At 35.2% G+C, this 16672-nt stretch overlaps 2 protein-coding genes and 1 pseudogene across 2 annotated transcripts; 2 read left to right on the forward strand and 1 right to left on the reverse strand.

Annotated features, from left to right (window-relative positions):
* The first annotated feature begins 873 nt into the window (after window positions 1–873).
* LOC143590058 (putative GTP diphosphokinase RSH2, chloroplastic) lies at window positions 874–4165 on the forward strand. Its single transcript, XM_077070654.1, has 6 exons — window positions 874–1418; window positions 1516–1717; window positions 1758–2199; window positions 3073–3231; window positions 3311–3659; window positions 3752–4165. The coding sequence occupies exons 1-6, from the start codon at window positions 876–878 to the stop codon at window positions 4028–4030; spliced, it is 1974 nt and encodes a 657-aa protein (XP_076926769.1). The 5' UTR covers window positions 874–875; the 3' UTR covers window positions 4031–4165.
* A 217-nt stretch (window positions 4166–4382) lies between these two features.
* Window positions 4383–6029, reverse strand: LOC143589332 (protein NODULATION SIGNALING PATHWAY 1-like). The gene has a single exon (XM_077070126.1). The coding sequence runs from the start codon at window positions 6027–6029 to the stop codon at window positions 4383–4385; it is 1647 nt and encodes a 548-aa protein (XP_076926241.1).
* A 3003-nt stretch (window positions 6030–9032) lies between these two features.
* Window positions 9033–12173, forward strand: LOC143589341 (B-type cell cycle switch protein ccs52A-like; annotated as a pseudogene).
* The last annotated feature ends 4499 nt before the right edge of the window (window positions 12174–16672 follow it).

Consider the following 16672-nt stretch of genomic DNA (forward strand, 5'->3'; position numbering starts at 1 on the left):
ACATAATAATAATAATAATAACGTAAACAAACATGTAACATAACAGTAACACCCCTGAGTTAATGTTGGATTTAGACCGAGTTAATAATTTGGACGAAATTGGTAACGATTGGGAAAAATCGAGGGTCTAATTGCAAAAAAATAAAAATAATTTTGGACGAAATTCGCAAATATGACCAAACCTCAGGGACGATTTTGGCACTTTACTCATATAATAAAAAAAGAGTGAAAAGACATGTCTACCCCTGACTTAACGATTAAATTTAACGGGGTTAGTGATTTGGATGTGATTGGCAAGAATTGGGAACATCGATTGTCCATATGCAAAAAATAAACTTTTTGGACTGAATTCGTATTATTTGACAAACCATAAAGACGAAAATGATACTTTACTCTTAAAAAAATGAAAAACATGAGCAAAACAAAAGTTTAATTATAAAAACCTTTTAAATCTTTAAACAGGTTAACGTGTCAACCCAAACCTAACCCGCTTTTAAACGTTGGAAAATTTTAAAATTTAAGAACCAAATTTGCTAAATGGCGCTTTTAAACGTTGGAAAATTTTAAAATTTAAGAACCAAATTTGCTAAATGGTGAAACCATTTGAAGAAATTTGTCTAATAAAAATCTGGTAACCCCCATTCTTCGTTTATTTGACTTTGACCTTCTTCATCATATCATATCAACAAATCCAATTGTAAATATAAATAAATACATACATACATACATACATACTTCAATTCAATACTCTAAATTCATCTTATTCATATTCAAATTCATCCATTTATCCAGATTCCGTTTGTTTTCCTCATTCAATTAACCTAATTTCACCCTTATATGATCCCAATTCAAACCCTAGGATTTAGCAATCAACCATGGCGGTTCCAACGATATCACTATACGCAAGTCCGATCAATTCACACTACGATTTCGATTTAACCGCCACCTCTTCACCGTCGCAAAAACCTACCGTCGGCGGCCTGTCGTCGCTCTTCTCGTCATCCTACGACGAGGTGACGTCATTCAGAGCTAATAACGACGACCTGACGTCATTCGGATCATATTTGAAACGAGATCATTTGCACCAGAGTCCGGTTTCGGTGATCCAGGGTCCGGTTTCAATAGGAGGTGGTTCGCCGTCGATGAGGTTTTCGTTTTCGCCTGAACGAGACCGTAGACGGTCGTTTAAAGGTGTGGTGACGCACGCGTTGAGCTCGTATTCGTGTGTCGATTATTCGTCGGGGGTTCGGTCGGGTTTTAACTTAGCGGAGGAACTTACATTTGTTATGGATGATAGTGGTTTGAAAGAACCGAATTCTGAGCATATGTTGTTTGCAGCTCAGTTGAAACATAATATTTTTAATGATGAATTGGTTGTTAAGGCTTTTTATGAAGCTGCTAGAGCTCATAAAGGACAGGTTGCTGTTGTATTATTATTATTATTATTATTATTATTATCATTATCATTATCATATTGTAGTTTAATTAATGTTATATTGTGGTATTGATGTTTAGATGCGAGCTAGTGGCGATCCGTATTTGCAGCATTGTGTAGAAACCGCGTGTTTGCTAGCGACAATAGGCGCAGATGCAACCGTGGTTTCTGCAGGGCTTTTACATGATACACTTGATGATTCTTTTATGAACTATGAGTATATTCTTCAAACATTCGGCCGCAGGGTTGCTGATCTTGTTGAAGGGGTAAGATTGTTTTATCGTTGGATCGTTATTATATTTGCATGTATATAGGTTTTGAGTTATATGGCTGGGGATATTTACAGGTGTCCGAGTTGAGTCAAATGAGGCAGATCGTCTGCACACAATGTTTCTTGCAATGGCGGATGCTAGAGCTGTGCTTATAAAATTGGCTGACAGGTTGCATAACATGATGACACTGGATGCTTTACCTTTGTTTAAACAGTATAGGTTTGCAAAGGAGACTATGGAGATATTTGCTCCTTTAGCAAACCGTTTAGGAATTGTTAGTTGGAAGGAACAGTTAGAAAATCTTTGTTTTAAATATATCAACCCAAACCAGTACGAAGATTTATCTTCCCAACTTATGAAGTCTTTTAATGATGAAATGGTCACCTCTGCTGCTCAAAAGTTTGAGCAAGCCCTTAAGGATGGATCTATTTCTTATCATGTTCTATACGGGCGGCACAAAAGCTTGTATAGCATTCATTGCAAGATGCTAAAGTACGTATCTTTCCCACACCATATTTCGTTATTCAAATTTCACTTCTGGTGCAAAATTAGTTTTACATGCTAGTTGTATGGCATATGGCTTGTATATTTTGGAAACTTGTTCTTCCTAGTCAAAATTTACCAGCAGTGAACTTTATACCAGCATATTTTATTCTTATTAGGGGATGCATTTTCTTTTTTACTTTTAGGCAAACTGCATGAAATAGAAACCAATTTGCTTTTAAGCTAGTGTAAAATCGAAATCAAGTTACAATTCATTACCGACTTTGGCAACCATGAATCAACCTCATTTTAACTCTGTTGACTTTTTTTATGTCATACCAGCCACTATATATGCAAAAAATGCTTCTATTAAAAAAATTCTGTACAGTTTACTTTTTTCTTTTGAAGATAAAATGTTGTAAAAAGTAGTTATTTTAATGTAAAAACCAGATGCTACTTGCCATTTACGTGGCAGTAGTTTTAAGAAATCAGCAAAAAACATCTTGCTAGCGGTTGAACAAGTCAATGATTGCTATAAATGGAAATAAAATGAAACCTGACTATCAAATAGGTAGTATAGTGTAAGTCGATTTCTATTTTACGCCTAATTTAGCGTTGGTTGCTTAAATAGAGAGAAATTGTAAACTTTGTTTCTCTTTAGTGCAGTTTGTCCTTGGCATTTGTTGTGATTGTGTGGTTCGGTATATTCTATGTATGCTAATATTTGGGTTAACAAGCCCTTGTTTTGGGGAACTATGAAAAATCCATTTAGAATTCACTTAGTAGTAACATACTAACATATTAATATTGCATCCATTTTGGTATTTAATTTCTAAAAGTTTTACTATTGTTCATTCTTGACATTGTATACATTTGGTGCAGGAAAAAATTAAGTATGGATGAAATCCATGATATCCATGGGCTACGGCTGATTGTGGAAAATGTAGAAGACTGCTATAAAGCATTAGACCTTGTTCATGGTTTATGGCCTGTAGTACCTGGAAAATCCAAGGACTACATAAAACAGCCCAAGTGTAATGGGTATGTTGTCACATTATCCTCCAATATGTTATTATTATTGTTTAATTTTATATTAAACTATTTGTTCTTTAATATGTAGGTATCGATCACTGCACACAGTAGTAATGGAGGGACTGGTCCCATTTGAAGTTCAAATCAGAACAAAAGAAATGCACTCTCAGGCAGAGTTTGGATTTGCAGCTCATTGGAGATACAAAGAAGGAGATTGCATGCATTCTTCATTTGTGCTACAAATGGTTGAATGGGCCCGTTGGGTGGTGACTTGGCAGTGTGAGACAATGATGAAAGATCAATCATCCATTGGCTACACGGATGTCATGAAACCACCTTGCAAATTCCCTTTCCATTCCGAAGATTGCTCACATTCTTATAAACCTTCTTGCGGATCTGACGGACCCGTGTTTGTCATTGTGATTCAGAATAACAAGGTAATTTACAAATCCAACAATTGGTCTGTAAATGAATTCTTTTTATCCGTTGAATGCAAAAGTAATTGGGAAACATTGTTGGCACTTGGCAGATGTCGGTGCAAGAATTTCCTGCAAATTCAACCGTGAAGGACGTTGTAGGTTATGGGTTTCCAGTGAAAGAAGTAATGCTGAAAGTAAACTGTGAACTGGTGAATGATATTAACTGCAAGTTGAGAATGGGGGATGTAGTGGAACTCGGTCCCAAGATACTCGACAGATCGTTAACGGAGTATAGGGAAGAAATTCAACGAATGTACGAGATTGGGCAACCTGCGACAAGCAGGCAAAGAACTGCTGGTTACAGGGTTAGTTGGAGAAGTTTAAGATGAAGATGATTGATAGGGGTTTAATTTACAAATTGGGATAATGATTTTAGTGTAAATACAGAAGACAGGGTGAAGGTTGTACAGAATTATGGTGTCAGGTGAATGTTATTTAGATTGTTAATTCTTATTTGTGAAATGTGATTATAGAAGAACCTTTTATTCTCTTGACTGTTTTGTGTCCAAAAACACTACATTAATGGTAGCAACAAATATAATGTTTTCTTTTAGTCTACAATATTCATACCCATTTTAATCTCATATAGTTGACCAACAATTCTTTCTGGTTGTTTGTGTTAAACTTGAAACAAGAAACATAAAGCATATCAAAACTGATACAAATGCTGCAAATTTAGACTTATTTGTTGATATTAATAGTTTCTGCATCTATTTTCCATAGAGAGCAAAATGAAACAGGTTGGCCTTTCCACCATAAACCCAAGCATTTATCCTTCTCATCAGCTCTCAGTTGCCAATTGCTGTCATACTTCTTCAACAGCGCCCGAGCTCCGTCCATCACATCTTCCCGGAAACCATCGCCAACAAACCCAACACCGATCATCCTTTCCGCCCACTTTTCTTTCGGGTCATTCATAATACACATGCTCATCAACGCCTTCGAAGCCTCACCTTCCATCATCTTTCTTTCTTCCGTATCTCCTGTTTTAAATGCCACGCTTGTTGAATCCAAAAAACTCCATAAACTATCCACCTTTCTCGCAAACCCTGTCTCGAAGCTACTGCAACTGTTACAACTGCATTCGACGTTATTGTCGTTCAAGATCACTCCTTTTGGTTCAAGATTTCGCATTATCTTCAAGAACTCTGTTCTGCTGTCTGGATTATTATTATGGTTTAGGTTGTTGAGTCGAAACTGAGCGCAGATGATCAAGATTTCTTCTGCTGATGATTTGATGACATGGGAATTAAGGCTTTGTAAAGGGCAGTTGTCAAGTGTGTTGATGTGTAGATTTATCTTGTACTGATTTGCAGATCGGAGGATGTTTGAGATGGAATTGTAACCGGGTGGGCTGTTAGCAAAGGGAATCTGGGTGTTCTCGGGGGTTGGGGTCACCACCGTCAGTCTAACTAACGGTGGTGGCCCACCTAGCCGCCGACTCAATGCTTCTAGAAGCGTCGGCCATTGAAAACCGTGAGAGACCCCGATATCGAGAATGTGAAGGTTAATATCGCCTGACCCTCGGTCAAGGTCCGACAACACCTGTAGGATGGATCCGTTGGCGATATTGTTCGGGATGGTGAACCATGGGTTAATCTCATTAAAGTTGATGAGAGATTGCTTGAAGAATTTTGGTTCTGCGGTGGAGAAATTATGTGGTGTTGGGACCATTTTTGGTTCCACCGCCCTGCCAGGGCGGTGTTTGGTAGCGGATAGATGATGGGTTAGAGCTTGTAACCCGTGTGCCGCCAGTCTGTAATTGGCGTCCCCCGCGGGCGAAGCGAGCTCGCGGAGGACGACAAGCAGGTGCCGGACACGTGATACGTTTCCAGCACTGATAGCAGCGGCACACGGGTTCAACAACTGCTCTACCCACCTCCCGCTTCTGATATCATTATTACAACCATCCTTTGTCGACTTCCCTTGACCCCTTCTGTTTACGGGCTTCTTAGCTTGTACCGTTGATGGTGCTTTTCGTTTCTTGGATATATCGGTAGTTAGCTGTTTCGACTGATCCGAAAATATGAGATAATCAGACGGTGTATTGGTGGTTATCGTTGTATTTGTGCTTGTGGTAATGGTACTACCACTAAAGATTTCTTGATCAAGATCTTGAGGCAGGACCCACCAACGATCATCGATCATAGGATTGGATCCAAATGGGTCATCAAGAAAAGATGGTATGTAAGAAGATACCGAATCCTCTAAACAATCCGAGATTGGATCAGAGGCCGGGTTTGTACCCGGGTCTCCAAACATGGTTTCTTGATTTGGGTCAGTGCTGGGAGGAAAATAAGGTAAGAAGAAAGTGTCTTGCTTGATCATTGAATATGTAACAAGAAAGAACAAGTGTTGTTTGCTGTTCTTAGGAATAAGAGGAGGTTAATGAATAAATAACAGTTTGGTGGGTTGGTATTAATTAAGAGGAAGTTGCATAATATAATGTGCTGTTTTTTGGACAATATGATTGTTTTGTTTTGGTTAATTGTTAGATTAATATATATGCTTAATAGTTAATAGGTTGTTTTTGGATTCACATTAACAAAAGTGGAAAGTGCACAGAAATTGTAATATTGTTTTGGATTAATGTTTGGTTCATGTGATAAGTTTGATTTATTTAGTATCAACCATCAAGACGGCAAATTTGTCATCTTTCGGGATTACTTAATTAATTTAGAAGGTGTTAGTTTAAGATTCTAAAAAGAGGAAATTATAGGAAATCACGTCAAGATAACTTTGTTTGGAAGAATTGATGTTTTATTCGCAGGTGGACTAGATTGCACAAACTCTTGGGCCTTTTGTGAAAGAACATCCTTTAATCCTTTTTGGGTGTGCTTAGAGAAATGTTCTTGGGGTGTTTTTAATTGGCCATATGAACTATTTTTAAGTCACATTTGGAGAATCTCGATCTAATCACATTTTATATTTATGAGTGCAACTTGAATTAATTAACTAATAAATTCTTTAAGGGTCCTACTATGAACACCCACCTAAAACGCTGCGTATGAGGTTATACGCGGCGTATTAGGATACGATTTGATGTCCTAGCCAACAAAAGCTGGGCTCGGTTGTCATATCGTACCCTAATACGCCACGTATAGCACTATACGCGGCGTATTGGGTTTTTTATATTATTGGAGCACGGCTCCCTCTCCATCCTTTCTCTTTCTCTTTTCTTTTTCTTTTTTTACATCACCCTCATCCTCACCATCTTCATTCAACCAACAACACAACAACACAATTTTTGGTATATGTAAATGTTGGGGTTCAACCATTTATTTCCGGAGTCGAACGAGGAGGAGCCGGGTTACGCCGGAGTTGGACGAGGAGGAGCCGGGTTACACCACTAACGATCAGTCTGGCACGTCGTGGTTACCCGACTTGAACCAGGTTTCGTTTTATCTTTGTTTAGTATGAAATCGGTAGTTGTACATGTTAGGACAGAGATTTGGTGACTGGTTTGTTTTGTTATGTGAGATCAAGAGAGACGGTTTATACTTTATAGGGACTTTTGAAAAACTAAACTATATTTAATTGTAATTTAGGTTCCGTTATGATAACAATTTGAAATCTGTCTAGGCATCGGCCGTTATACTATATCATGCCTGCTATATAGACACCACCTATATGAGACCTAATATTTTTCATTCAACACGCCACTACATAATGTTTAGTTAGAATTAAATCGGTTATCATAGTCAGCCTGAACAGTTTTACGGTAACCCTAACTTGCCGGGCCTCCCAAATTTGAACCAGGTTTTCGAACTATTATCGTTATTGTTAAAATTTTTTATTATAGTATTACTATTAAAATATTAATATTATTATTAAAATATTATTGTTATTAAAGTATTATTATTGTTTTTATTAAAATATTATTGTTATTAAAATAATATTATTTTAAATATATAATTATGTTGTTATTATTTTAATATTATGATTATTATTAAAATATTAATTTTTATATTATTATCAGTATTAAAATATTATTATTATTAGGTACCTGGTGTACGCTAGAGATTCAGATGAGAGTGTCAGGCGTCGACACAACACGTTCGGAGGCACGTTCTTAAAGTGTATAATATAATAAAATATAATATAACATAACATAATATTATTATTATATTATGTTATGTTATATTATATAATATAATATTATATTATATTATATCAAACGGGTGCTGGTTATGTTTGTGGGTTTTTCTGTTTTCTAGAAAAAGACATCAGTTTTGTCTTATTATGTTTTTTTTTCTTTTCTTTTCTTTTTTATTATTATTGTTATTTATGATTATTATTATTATTATTATTATTATTTATTTAACAATAATATTTTATTATTCGAAATTCGGCAAAGGGCGTTCGGTTGCATGACTTATTTGGGAAAATTGATATTGCGAAACGAACTTTCAATTTATTGGATAGGCATCTTGAATCAATTACAAGGCTTACTTGGGAAAACTGACATTGCCAAACAAACTTTCAATTTCTTAGCTGCTTTCGTTATCGACATCTCGAATCTAACTCTTCGATTTCTTTAAACTCCAATTGCCTTGACCGTCGGCCACCACCACCAACCGTAGTTGTCTTCACTTCAACACATATCCGTTGTCACCAAACTTAAGCTTATTATTATTTTTGTATTTAGATGGGGGTATTTTAAGTTGATCATCTTTTGTATATTAAAGAATTATCGGTTTATATATATATATATATATATATATATATATACACTAACAATGGTGTTTTAATATTCTTGTGTAGTAGATGTGCAGTATAAGAAATCATTGCTCTAGCATAACTAGCACCAGATCGAGATATTAGTTTGATGAGCTTGAATCTCTCGGATTCGCGGTATCCGCTAACGGCAGCGAAAACGGAGTCCATAATTTAAACAGTGAAATGGAAATTCGGTCATTGCTCCAACATAACCAGCACCAGATTGAAATATTAGTTCGGACTTACCTGAACCGGTTAACACGTTTGACGACGTGGATTTAGGTTCGGTGTTGATGCTAATATTAACATGTTTGCTTACAGCTTTTATTATCACCGACATAATACACAAAGAAGGTACAAACTCAAACAACAATCCAAAAAAAACTCAAACAAAAATCCATAAAAATAATAAAGTCAAACAACAATCCATAAATGAATTGCTATTTTATGGATTGCTGTTTGAGCTTGTGCTTTCATTAAATTATTAATTGATGTTTGATTAATTTCCGCGGTAAATTACCCAATCTGTCACTCTGATTCCCGGGAAATAAATAATAATAATAATAATAATCCACCGTCACCCATCTCCCACATTTCAATCACCCATCCACCATGAACACCAACAATCAATCATCATCAACCCCAAATTCAGTCGAACCCAAAACCCCAACATCATCATCATCCAATCATTACCACCCATCACCATCACGCACTATCTACAGCGACCGATTCATCCCCTGCCGATCATCTTCCAATTTCGCCCTTTTTGACATTTCTACCCCTCCGCCGTCCGCCGGTGGTGGTTCGTCCTCGGCTGCCTATACTGCCCTTTTGAGAACCGCATTGTTCGGGTCGGATCTGGGTTTCGCGGGTTCACCCGTTACGCCGGATAGGAAGTCGGTTAACCGGAATATATTTCGGTTTAAGAGTGAGACTAGTCAGTCTTGTCATTCGTTGTGTCCGGTTGGGTTTGATGATCAGTCGATTGGTTTTTAAATTTGTTTTTGTTAATGTTTTTATATGTTAATATTTTTCGACTAATTATTTGTTAATTTTATGACTAATTTACATGCGTTTGTTATTTTTATGTTTTCATGTTAATATTTTAGACTAATTTTGTTAATATGATGACTAATTTACATGTTTTTGTTATTTTGTTACGTTTTTATGTTAGTATGTTATGACTAATTTTGTTATTTTATGGCTAAATTACGGGCTTTTGTTAATTGTTATCTTTTATGTTTTTTGTGTTAATGCATTTTTGACTAGTTTTGTTAATTTGATAACTAATTTACCTGCTTTTGTTAATTTTTGTGTCTGTATGTTAATATTATCGACTAATTTTGTTATTTTGATGGGTAATTTACATGTTTTTGTTATCATTTATGTTTCTATGTTACTGTTTTCGATTAATTTTGATAATTCGATGATTAATTTACATCTTTTTGTTAACTGGGATTTAGATTTTGGATGCACCAGCACTGCAAGATGATTTCTATCTGAATCTCGTTGACTGGTCTTCTTACAATGTGTTAGCTGTTGGATTGGGCAACTGTGTTTATTTATGGAATGCTTGTAGCAGCAAGGTAAATTCAAACTTAAGTTTAAAATTTTTGAAACTTTATAATCTGTGTTACATTCTTTATTAATATTTGAACTGTAACGAATGCAGGTAACCAAATTATGTGACTTGGGTGTCGATGATAGTGTGTGTTCGGTTGGATGGGCACAACATGGAACTCATATTGCTGTCAGGACTAATAATGGAAAAGTCAGGTAATGTTCATACTTTAATGGTATTGTTCTGTTTATAATTTAAATTAACATGCAATAATTTAATTTATGTGTTATGTGGCGTTAATAACAACTTCACTAGTATCTAGATTTGGGACGCCTCTCGTTGCAAGAGAATTAGAACAATGGAAGGACATAGATTACATGTTGGGGCACTCGCTTGGAGTTCATCTATGTTATCTTCAGGGAGTCGGGATAAAGGTATCCTTCAACGAGATCCTCGTGCACAAGAAGATTTTGTTAGTAAACTTAGTGGTCATAAATCAGAGGTTACATTTTCCTAAAACAAGTCTTATTTGTGTACTAATAGTTAGCGTACATCTGTTTATACAATACATGCGATTTATTTCTTATCTTTACTTGTAAATCGTAGGTATGTGGACTAAAGTGGTGTTATGATAATCGGGAATTAGCATCGGGTGGAAATGATAACAAGGTAAGTTAGTAATATTCAATTACTAGCTTAAAGTATCTGTAAATCAATTTATGTGTTTTTTAATTTCTAAAATAAAACTATTTTCTTTTAAGTTTAACTAGATTTTGATTTTCCATTTAAAACAATTTCTTTCCATTATCTGTTTTTGTTTCAATTTCTATTTTAGTTCAGAAAACTAAGGTTTTATCATGGAGATTTTAATAACAATGGTATTCCTAGCCCCAACTAAAATCACAATTTTTTTCAAAAAAAAGACTCATTGTGGCCCGAATCCTTTATCACCCAAACGCGTTCTGATGACCTGTTACACTACCCAACCGACCCGCCCATTCTGCCAGACATAGCAATATACTCATCATATTGATCTCTTTCGTGTAAATAATTAATTTCACTTTTCTGTAATATTTCTTTATGCAGCTTTTTGTTTGGAACCAACATTCGACTCAGCCCGTTTTAAAGTACTGTGAGCATACAGCTGCTGTGAAAGCAATTGCGTGGTCCCCACATCTTAATGGGCTTCTGGCTTCTGGTGGCGGTACTGCAGATCGATGTATTCGGTTTTGGAACACGACCACTAATTCTCACTTGAGCTGCATCGATACTGGTAGTCAGGTGACTTTCAAAATGATATTGATCTTGGTTCACAAGATTATCTTTTTATGTCATTATTATGAGGGTAGTTTCGACATTTCACATACCTATTGCTAAAATGGCAGGTATGTAATCTTGTTTGGTCAAAGATGTCAACGAACTCGTGAGCACACACGGGTACTCCCAGAACCAGATTGTTGTTTGGAGATACCCTACTATGTCAAAGGTAACATTTTTTCACGCGTTAATACCAAAATTGCCCCTCTACAATTTATGGCACCTATCTAATACCAAAATCTATGATCGGTAATGCAGCTTGCGACTCTAACTGGTCACACATATAAAGTTCTCTATCTTGCAATCTCACCGGACGGGCAGGTAAGTTTTCATGTTAGTTTAATTTTATAAGTCTAGAGATTAATAGTCATAAGTTTAATCATAATGAGTTTGGCAGACAATTGTGACGGGAGCCGGAGATGAAACACTTAGATTCTGGAACGTGTTTCCTTCACCTAAAAATCAGGTAATAATATTAATCACGTGATCTTGAAGTTAAAGAGTAACTAACACGTGCTTGATTCATGTGAATCAGAATACAGAGTGAAATTGGTGCATCGTCGTTTGGCAGAACACACATACGATAAGCCCGTTTCTGGTTGCAGATTTGTGAGGTCACCATGGAAGTTTTACAAAGTTGAAAGAATGATAGCATTGGATTAATGAGTTGAGCATGCTTGATCAGCTTGATCATGCCATTGCGGATGCAGCATTAGGTCGCATTATAAATGACTGCATCGGTTTTTCATGTAAATATATGTTTGATTCAGAATGCGCAGTTGTGAATATAAGTTAACAATGTGGTTAACCGAACAATTAGATGGAGGGAAACCAGACTAGTTTAGTGTTCATGGTTTGGCTGATTCTGAGTTTTAATAAGAATATATATGATGCTAAGTTATTATATGAATATATATTTGATCAATGACGAATACAAAACCTAGAAAAGAAGCTTTATAGGTGTACACTATTCTTTGTATATCTAAACAATATTATATACAAGGGTGGCTTGACTATATAAACATCGGCATCGACGGAGCTAGAGGGGGTTCAGTGGGGTCAGTTAACCTTCCGGCCAGCCCTCAGCGAATAGAACTTTTCCGGTATTAGTTTGTGACTGAGTCGTTTAAGAGAGTTTTGACCCTCCGTTGTCATCTTTAAAGTCGTTGAAGGGTAGAAAGAAGAGTAAAAGCTGAGGTTTTCTGTGGTAAACGGTGGTTCAAGTCGAATAGTGATGGCTGGAACCTTTTTTTTTGTTTATATGGAAGAAGGACGAGTAAAAGAAAAGAGAGTATACTTTATCTATAGCCTAATCTAGCTTAAAATCTAATCTAATCTAACTATTCTAATAAAGCAAAATAAATGTGGACGTTTGTCATGTTTTGGTTAATTCATACAATTTTTTTCCCTCCAAAACTAATATACTCTAATATATGTAATAATAAATCAATAATGATTCACTTTCCTTTTACACTATATTTATATAATATCTATATGTTTTTATAAATATAAATATTAACATATTATTTTACTAGGGTTAGGTTCAAATAAGAAGTTTGATTTTTCTAACAAGGCTAGAAATGGTATTTTAGTCTAACACCTTAATATCAAAACTCACTTACTTTAATCTCAAAACCAACTTATATTAATTTCAAAAACTCACTTACATAAAACCCAATTACATCTTCACTCATCTCCTACAACCACCACCACTCCACCTCCCACCGCCACCACAACCGTCACCCACCGCTACCACCTCGCCGGATAAGTCCGAAAAAACACAATGGAAAACACTATGAAAAACACAATGGAAAAAAACACTATAAAAAAAACACAATGATAAAAACACAATAAAAAACACAATTGTATGACACAATGGAAAAAACACAATGAAAAAAAAACACAATGAAAAATACTATTGTATAACACAATTTTGTAAAACACAATTTGGTAAAAAACACAATTTGTAAAAAACCCGTTAATTTTTTTTAATTTTTATATTACAATATGGTACTCATATAAAAGATAAAAAGACACTCGTTATTATGGTGAATTTGTTTTTCAATAAAAACGTCGTAAAAAAAGTTATGGACGTTTAAAAATGATGAGGGAATTTGGCATGTGCTTTGCATGTGGAGAGAGAAAGTCAACAAATGTGTTATTCCTTTTATGCCCTTTACCTTGTGTTTACACTTGATTCCCCCCTAAACTAATCTCAACCCTCCAAGTTCAAAATCAATGGACAAGATTACTTCTTATCCTTCCTACAAAAACTATACTTCCTATTATAACATAACCCTATTTTACTATATATTTCAAAATACTTGGTAAATTTCAAAAATCAATAACAAATCATGTTTCTTAAATGAAAATTGTTTCGGGTTTTTTGTGGAACTTAAATTTGATTTTATGGGTCAAAAAAGTTAGTAAATAGATTGTTTGGTACACGTTAACTGCATTTAGATTAAAATTTGTAACGGGTCAAAAATGAAAATTTTGAGTATTTTTAAAAGTTTGAGAATGCAAAATTAGATTTATTGTCAAATTTGTAATATGTTCAAAGTGTTGACTTTAAAATGTCAAAAGTATGAAAGTTAAAAGTTTAAACATGATTTGGGTTTCAAATTTGTTTTTAAGGGCATTTTTTGAAATAATCAAAAGGTTCGGGATTTGGCAAACTGACTATTTTCCCCTCAACTATTAAAATATAAGAAAATATTACGAACACTTTCGACGTGCCACCCCCATGCCTATCTGTAACATTCGTTACTTTTCAAACCTGAAAACCCGACCCATTTCGAATTTTCGGTTTTTGTTTATATATATATATATACATAATTTTATATCTCAAGTTCGTTTCATGTATTTTTACGTGTCATTCGTTATTTTTATTTAGGTTTGTATTCATTATCGTTAAACCGAGCTATTTCGCCATTTCGTTATATTCATGGTTAACGTTCATCGTTAATATAACACACACGTGGATTTACGTTTATTGTTCGTTCGTTTCTTGTTCATTTTGTTCAAATAACGTGTCACACCCCAACCTAAGGCGGAAATGCCGGGGCGTGATCCGATTGCTCACAGCTCGAAGATACTATCATATATAAAATGTGACAATATCTAATTAATTATTTACAAATATTACACACATTATTCAAATATACAAAACAATTCAAATACACAAATATGAGTTCATATAACGATTATCTTGATTATATCCTAAGGTCTTGTCTACGTGTCCAACTTCAATCTTCAATACAAGCAACCTGCATATGCGTAGAAAATGGAGTTTTGTTAACAAACATGTTGAGTGAGTTTACCACCAAGTTTTGATACCAAAATAATGTTAATATGATAAATAAGCAAAACGTAATAAGTGCGGCAATGAAATCAAACCATAAGCAAGTAAGTTGTCGATTAAACCATTGCCAAGCGAATCGGGCGCTGGTAAATCAACTATGAGCAAATAATGAGAATAAGACCGTTGCCAAGCGAATCGGGCAATGGTCAATGAGAATGAGAACCCTCTCCAAGGGGATATGTCAAGTGAATCAATACAATAACACATAAGCACACAACAAGTAGATTTGATTAATCACACACAATTACACGTTTGCTATTTTGATATGTATGTATCTATAGTATTATATACGCATATTTCCCCAAAACGTTTATGAAAATCGAGTAAAATAAAGGAATGATAAAACTCACCTTAGACGGAAGGCAAGTGATTAATAAATTCGACAAACGAACTAATGATTTAAGCGAATCGTCCAATACGCGTCCAACGAGATTAATGATCAGAATCTGAAACTTTGTGATATGAAACTATAAATAAAAACGAACTTAATGCCGCTGGAATCAATCCAAACGAATGAGTAGAACTCTAGTTATGTTGATTTTAATGTTTAAACGAGTCGAGTCTGACCAGAATCCAAATTTCGATTCGGGAGTTGGGTTTTGGTCAGAACCCTTAAAATTTAATTACGAGAAGAAAAGTCTTCTGGACCGAACATTGAATCCGACCAGAAGTATGAGAAAACGAGAAGTCAAAGTTGTTGACTGTTTTACCCTTTATCGGGTTTTGAAGCAATTGACCAGTCAACACCCTTCAATCACCGAAATTGATTGAAGGTTATTGACCAGGGAATATGTATGAACGATTTTACAGTTTACAACTTACCCGGAAAGTGAAAGAACAAGGAGAAACGATGAGTTAAAGGTCCTAAAATAAGCAAAGTCAACCGTCAAGGCTTGTGTCTTTAACGAATATGCAAAACCCGAAGGGTTTGAGAATGAGCAGAGGTAGGTGACGGCTGGAAAAGGTGTATTAGGGTTAGATTAAGGTTTACAGCAGATGGTTATGACTTGTTTATATAGGAATAGCTAAATCGAACTAATTATAGGCTTTTTGGCCCGTTTAAGCAAGCATATGCGTTTTAAGGAAAGAATCGTCGAAAGATACATAAATATATGATCTTGGGCAGAGGGAAACGAATTAGGAATGATATTTTAGTTATATGATGTTTACTTGGATCTTAATTCACTCAAACATGCCTAAAAATAAACGATTTTATGCCTTAAACGAGTTTAGAAACGAAATCAAGTTAAACGATCTGACCAGCTAGGCCAAGGCGGCGCGCGACGGGGGTGGAAGGTCTGCCCGCGCGGCGCTCCAGGGTTTAGGAGGGGAAAGTTTCATTTTTTACAAGTTTAGTCCTGTTAGTTTGGTGTTTGGTCTTTAAATGCACTTTTTGATGAAATCATTAGGATTTAAACGTTATTTAAAGTACAAGGGCCTAAAGTGAACATTAGGAATTTAATACTTATAAAGATTTGATTTTTGATTAATAATAGTGATCTAAAATATTCCCGGATCGGGTTAAATGTAAATGAATATGGTTTGAAAAATCCGAAATGTTATAGTCTCCCCTACTTTAGGGAATTTCGTCTCGAAATTAAGGAAAACCAAAACACTATTGTTTTGAAAACAGTTTAAACTTTTTAAGGAAAATATCACAACATAGAACTTCCAATAACTGAAGCAACGCTTCAAATGGTAATCCGATAAGGGCAATTATATATAGGATGTACCAGCGGCGTATCCACCATGTCCTTATCATCTCATCATTCGTACCGTTACCCAAGCTACCTTAGGTTCTAAATCATGACACACAATTGTACGTATTATGATTTCCATGCGAGGACTTGGATAATTATGTTCGCGACCATAATTACTCTTATCGTCGGATGGTCCGCATAATTCGTTTCATCATGTGGGTTATAAAACATTTAAAATCATCACTTTGTAAGAAACAAACGTTTTGAAATAAAATTTTTAAGAGAAAACTATTGTCTTGATAATTTTAAA

This window comes from Bidens hawaiensis, unplaced genomic scaffold, assembly GCF_021521415.1.
Source record: "Bidens hawaiensis isolate Kalapana, Puna unplaced genomic scaffold, B.hawaiensis_p1.1 tig00001597_1, whole genome shotgun sequence".
Classification (NCBI taxonomy): Eukaryota; Viridiplantae; Streptophyta; class Magnoliopsida; order Asterales; family Asteraceae; genus Bidens; species Bidens hawaiensis.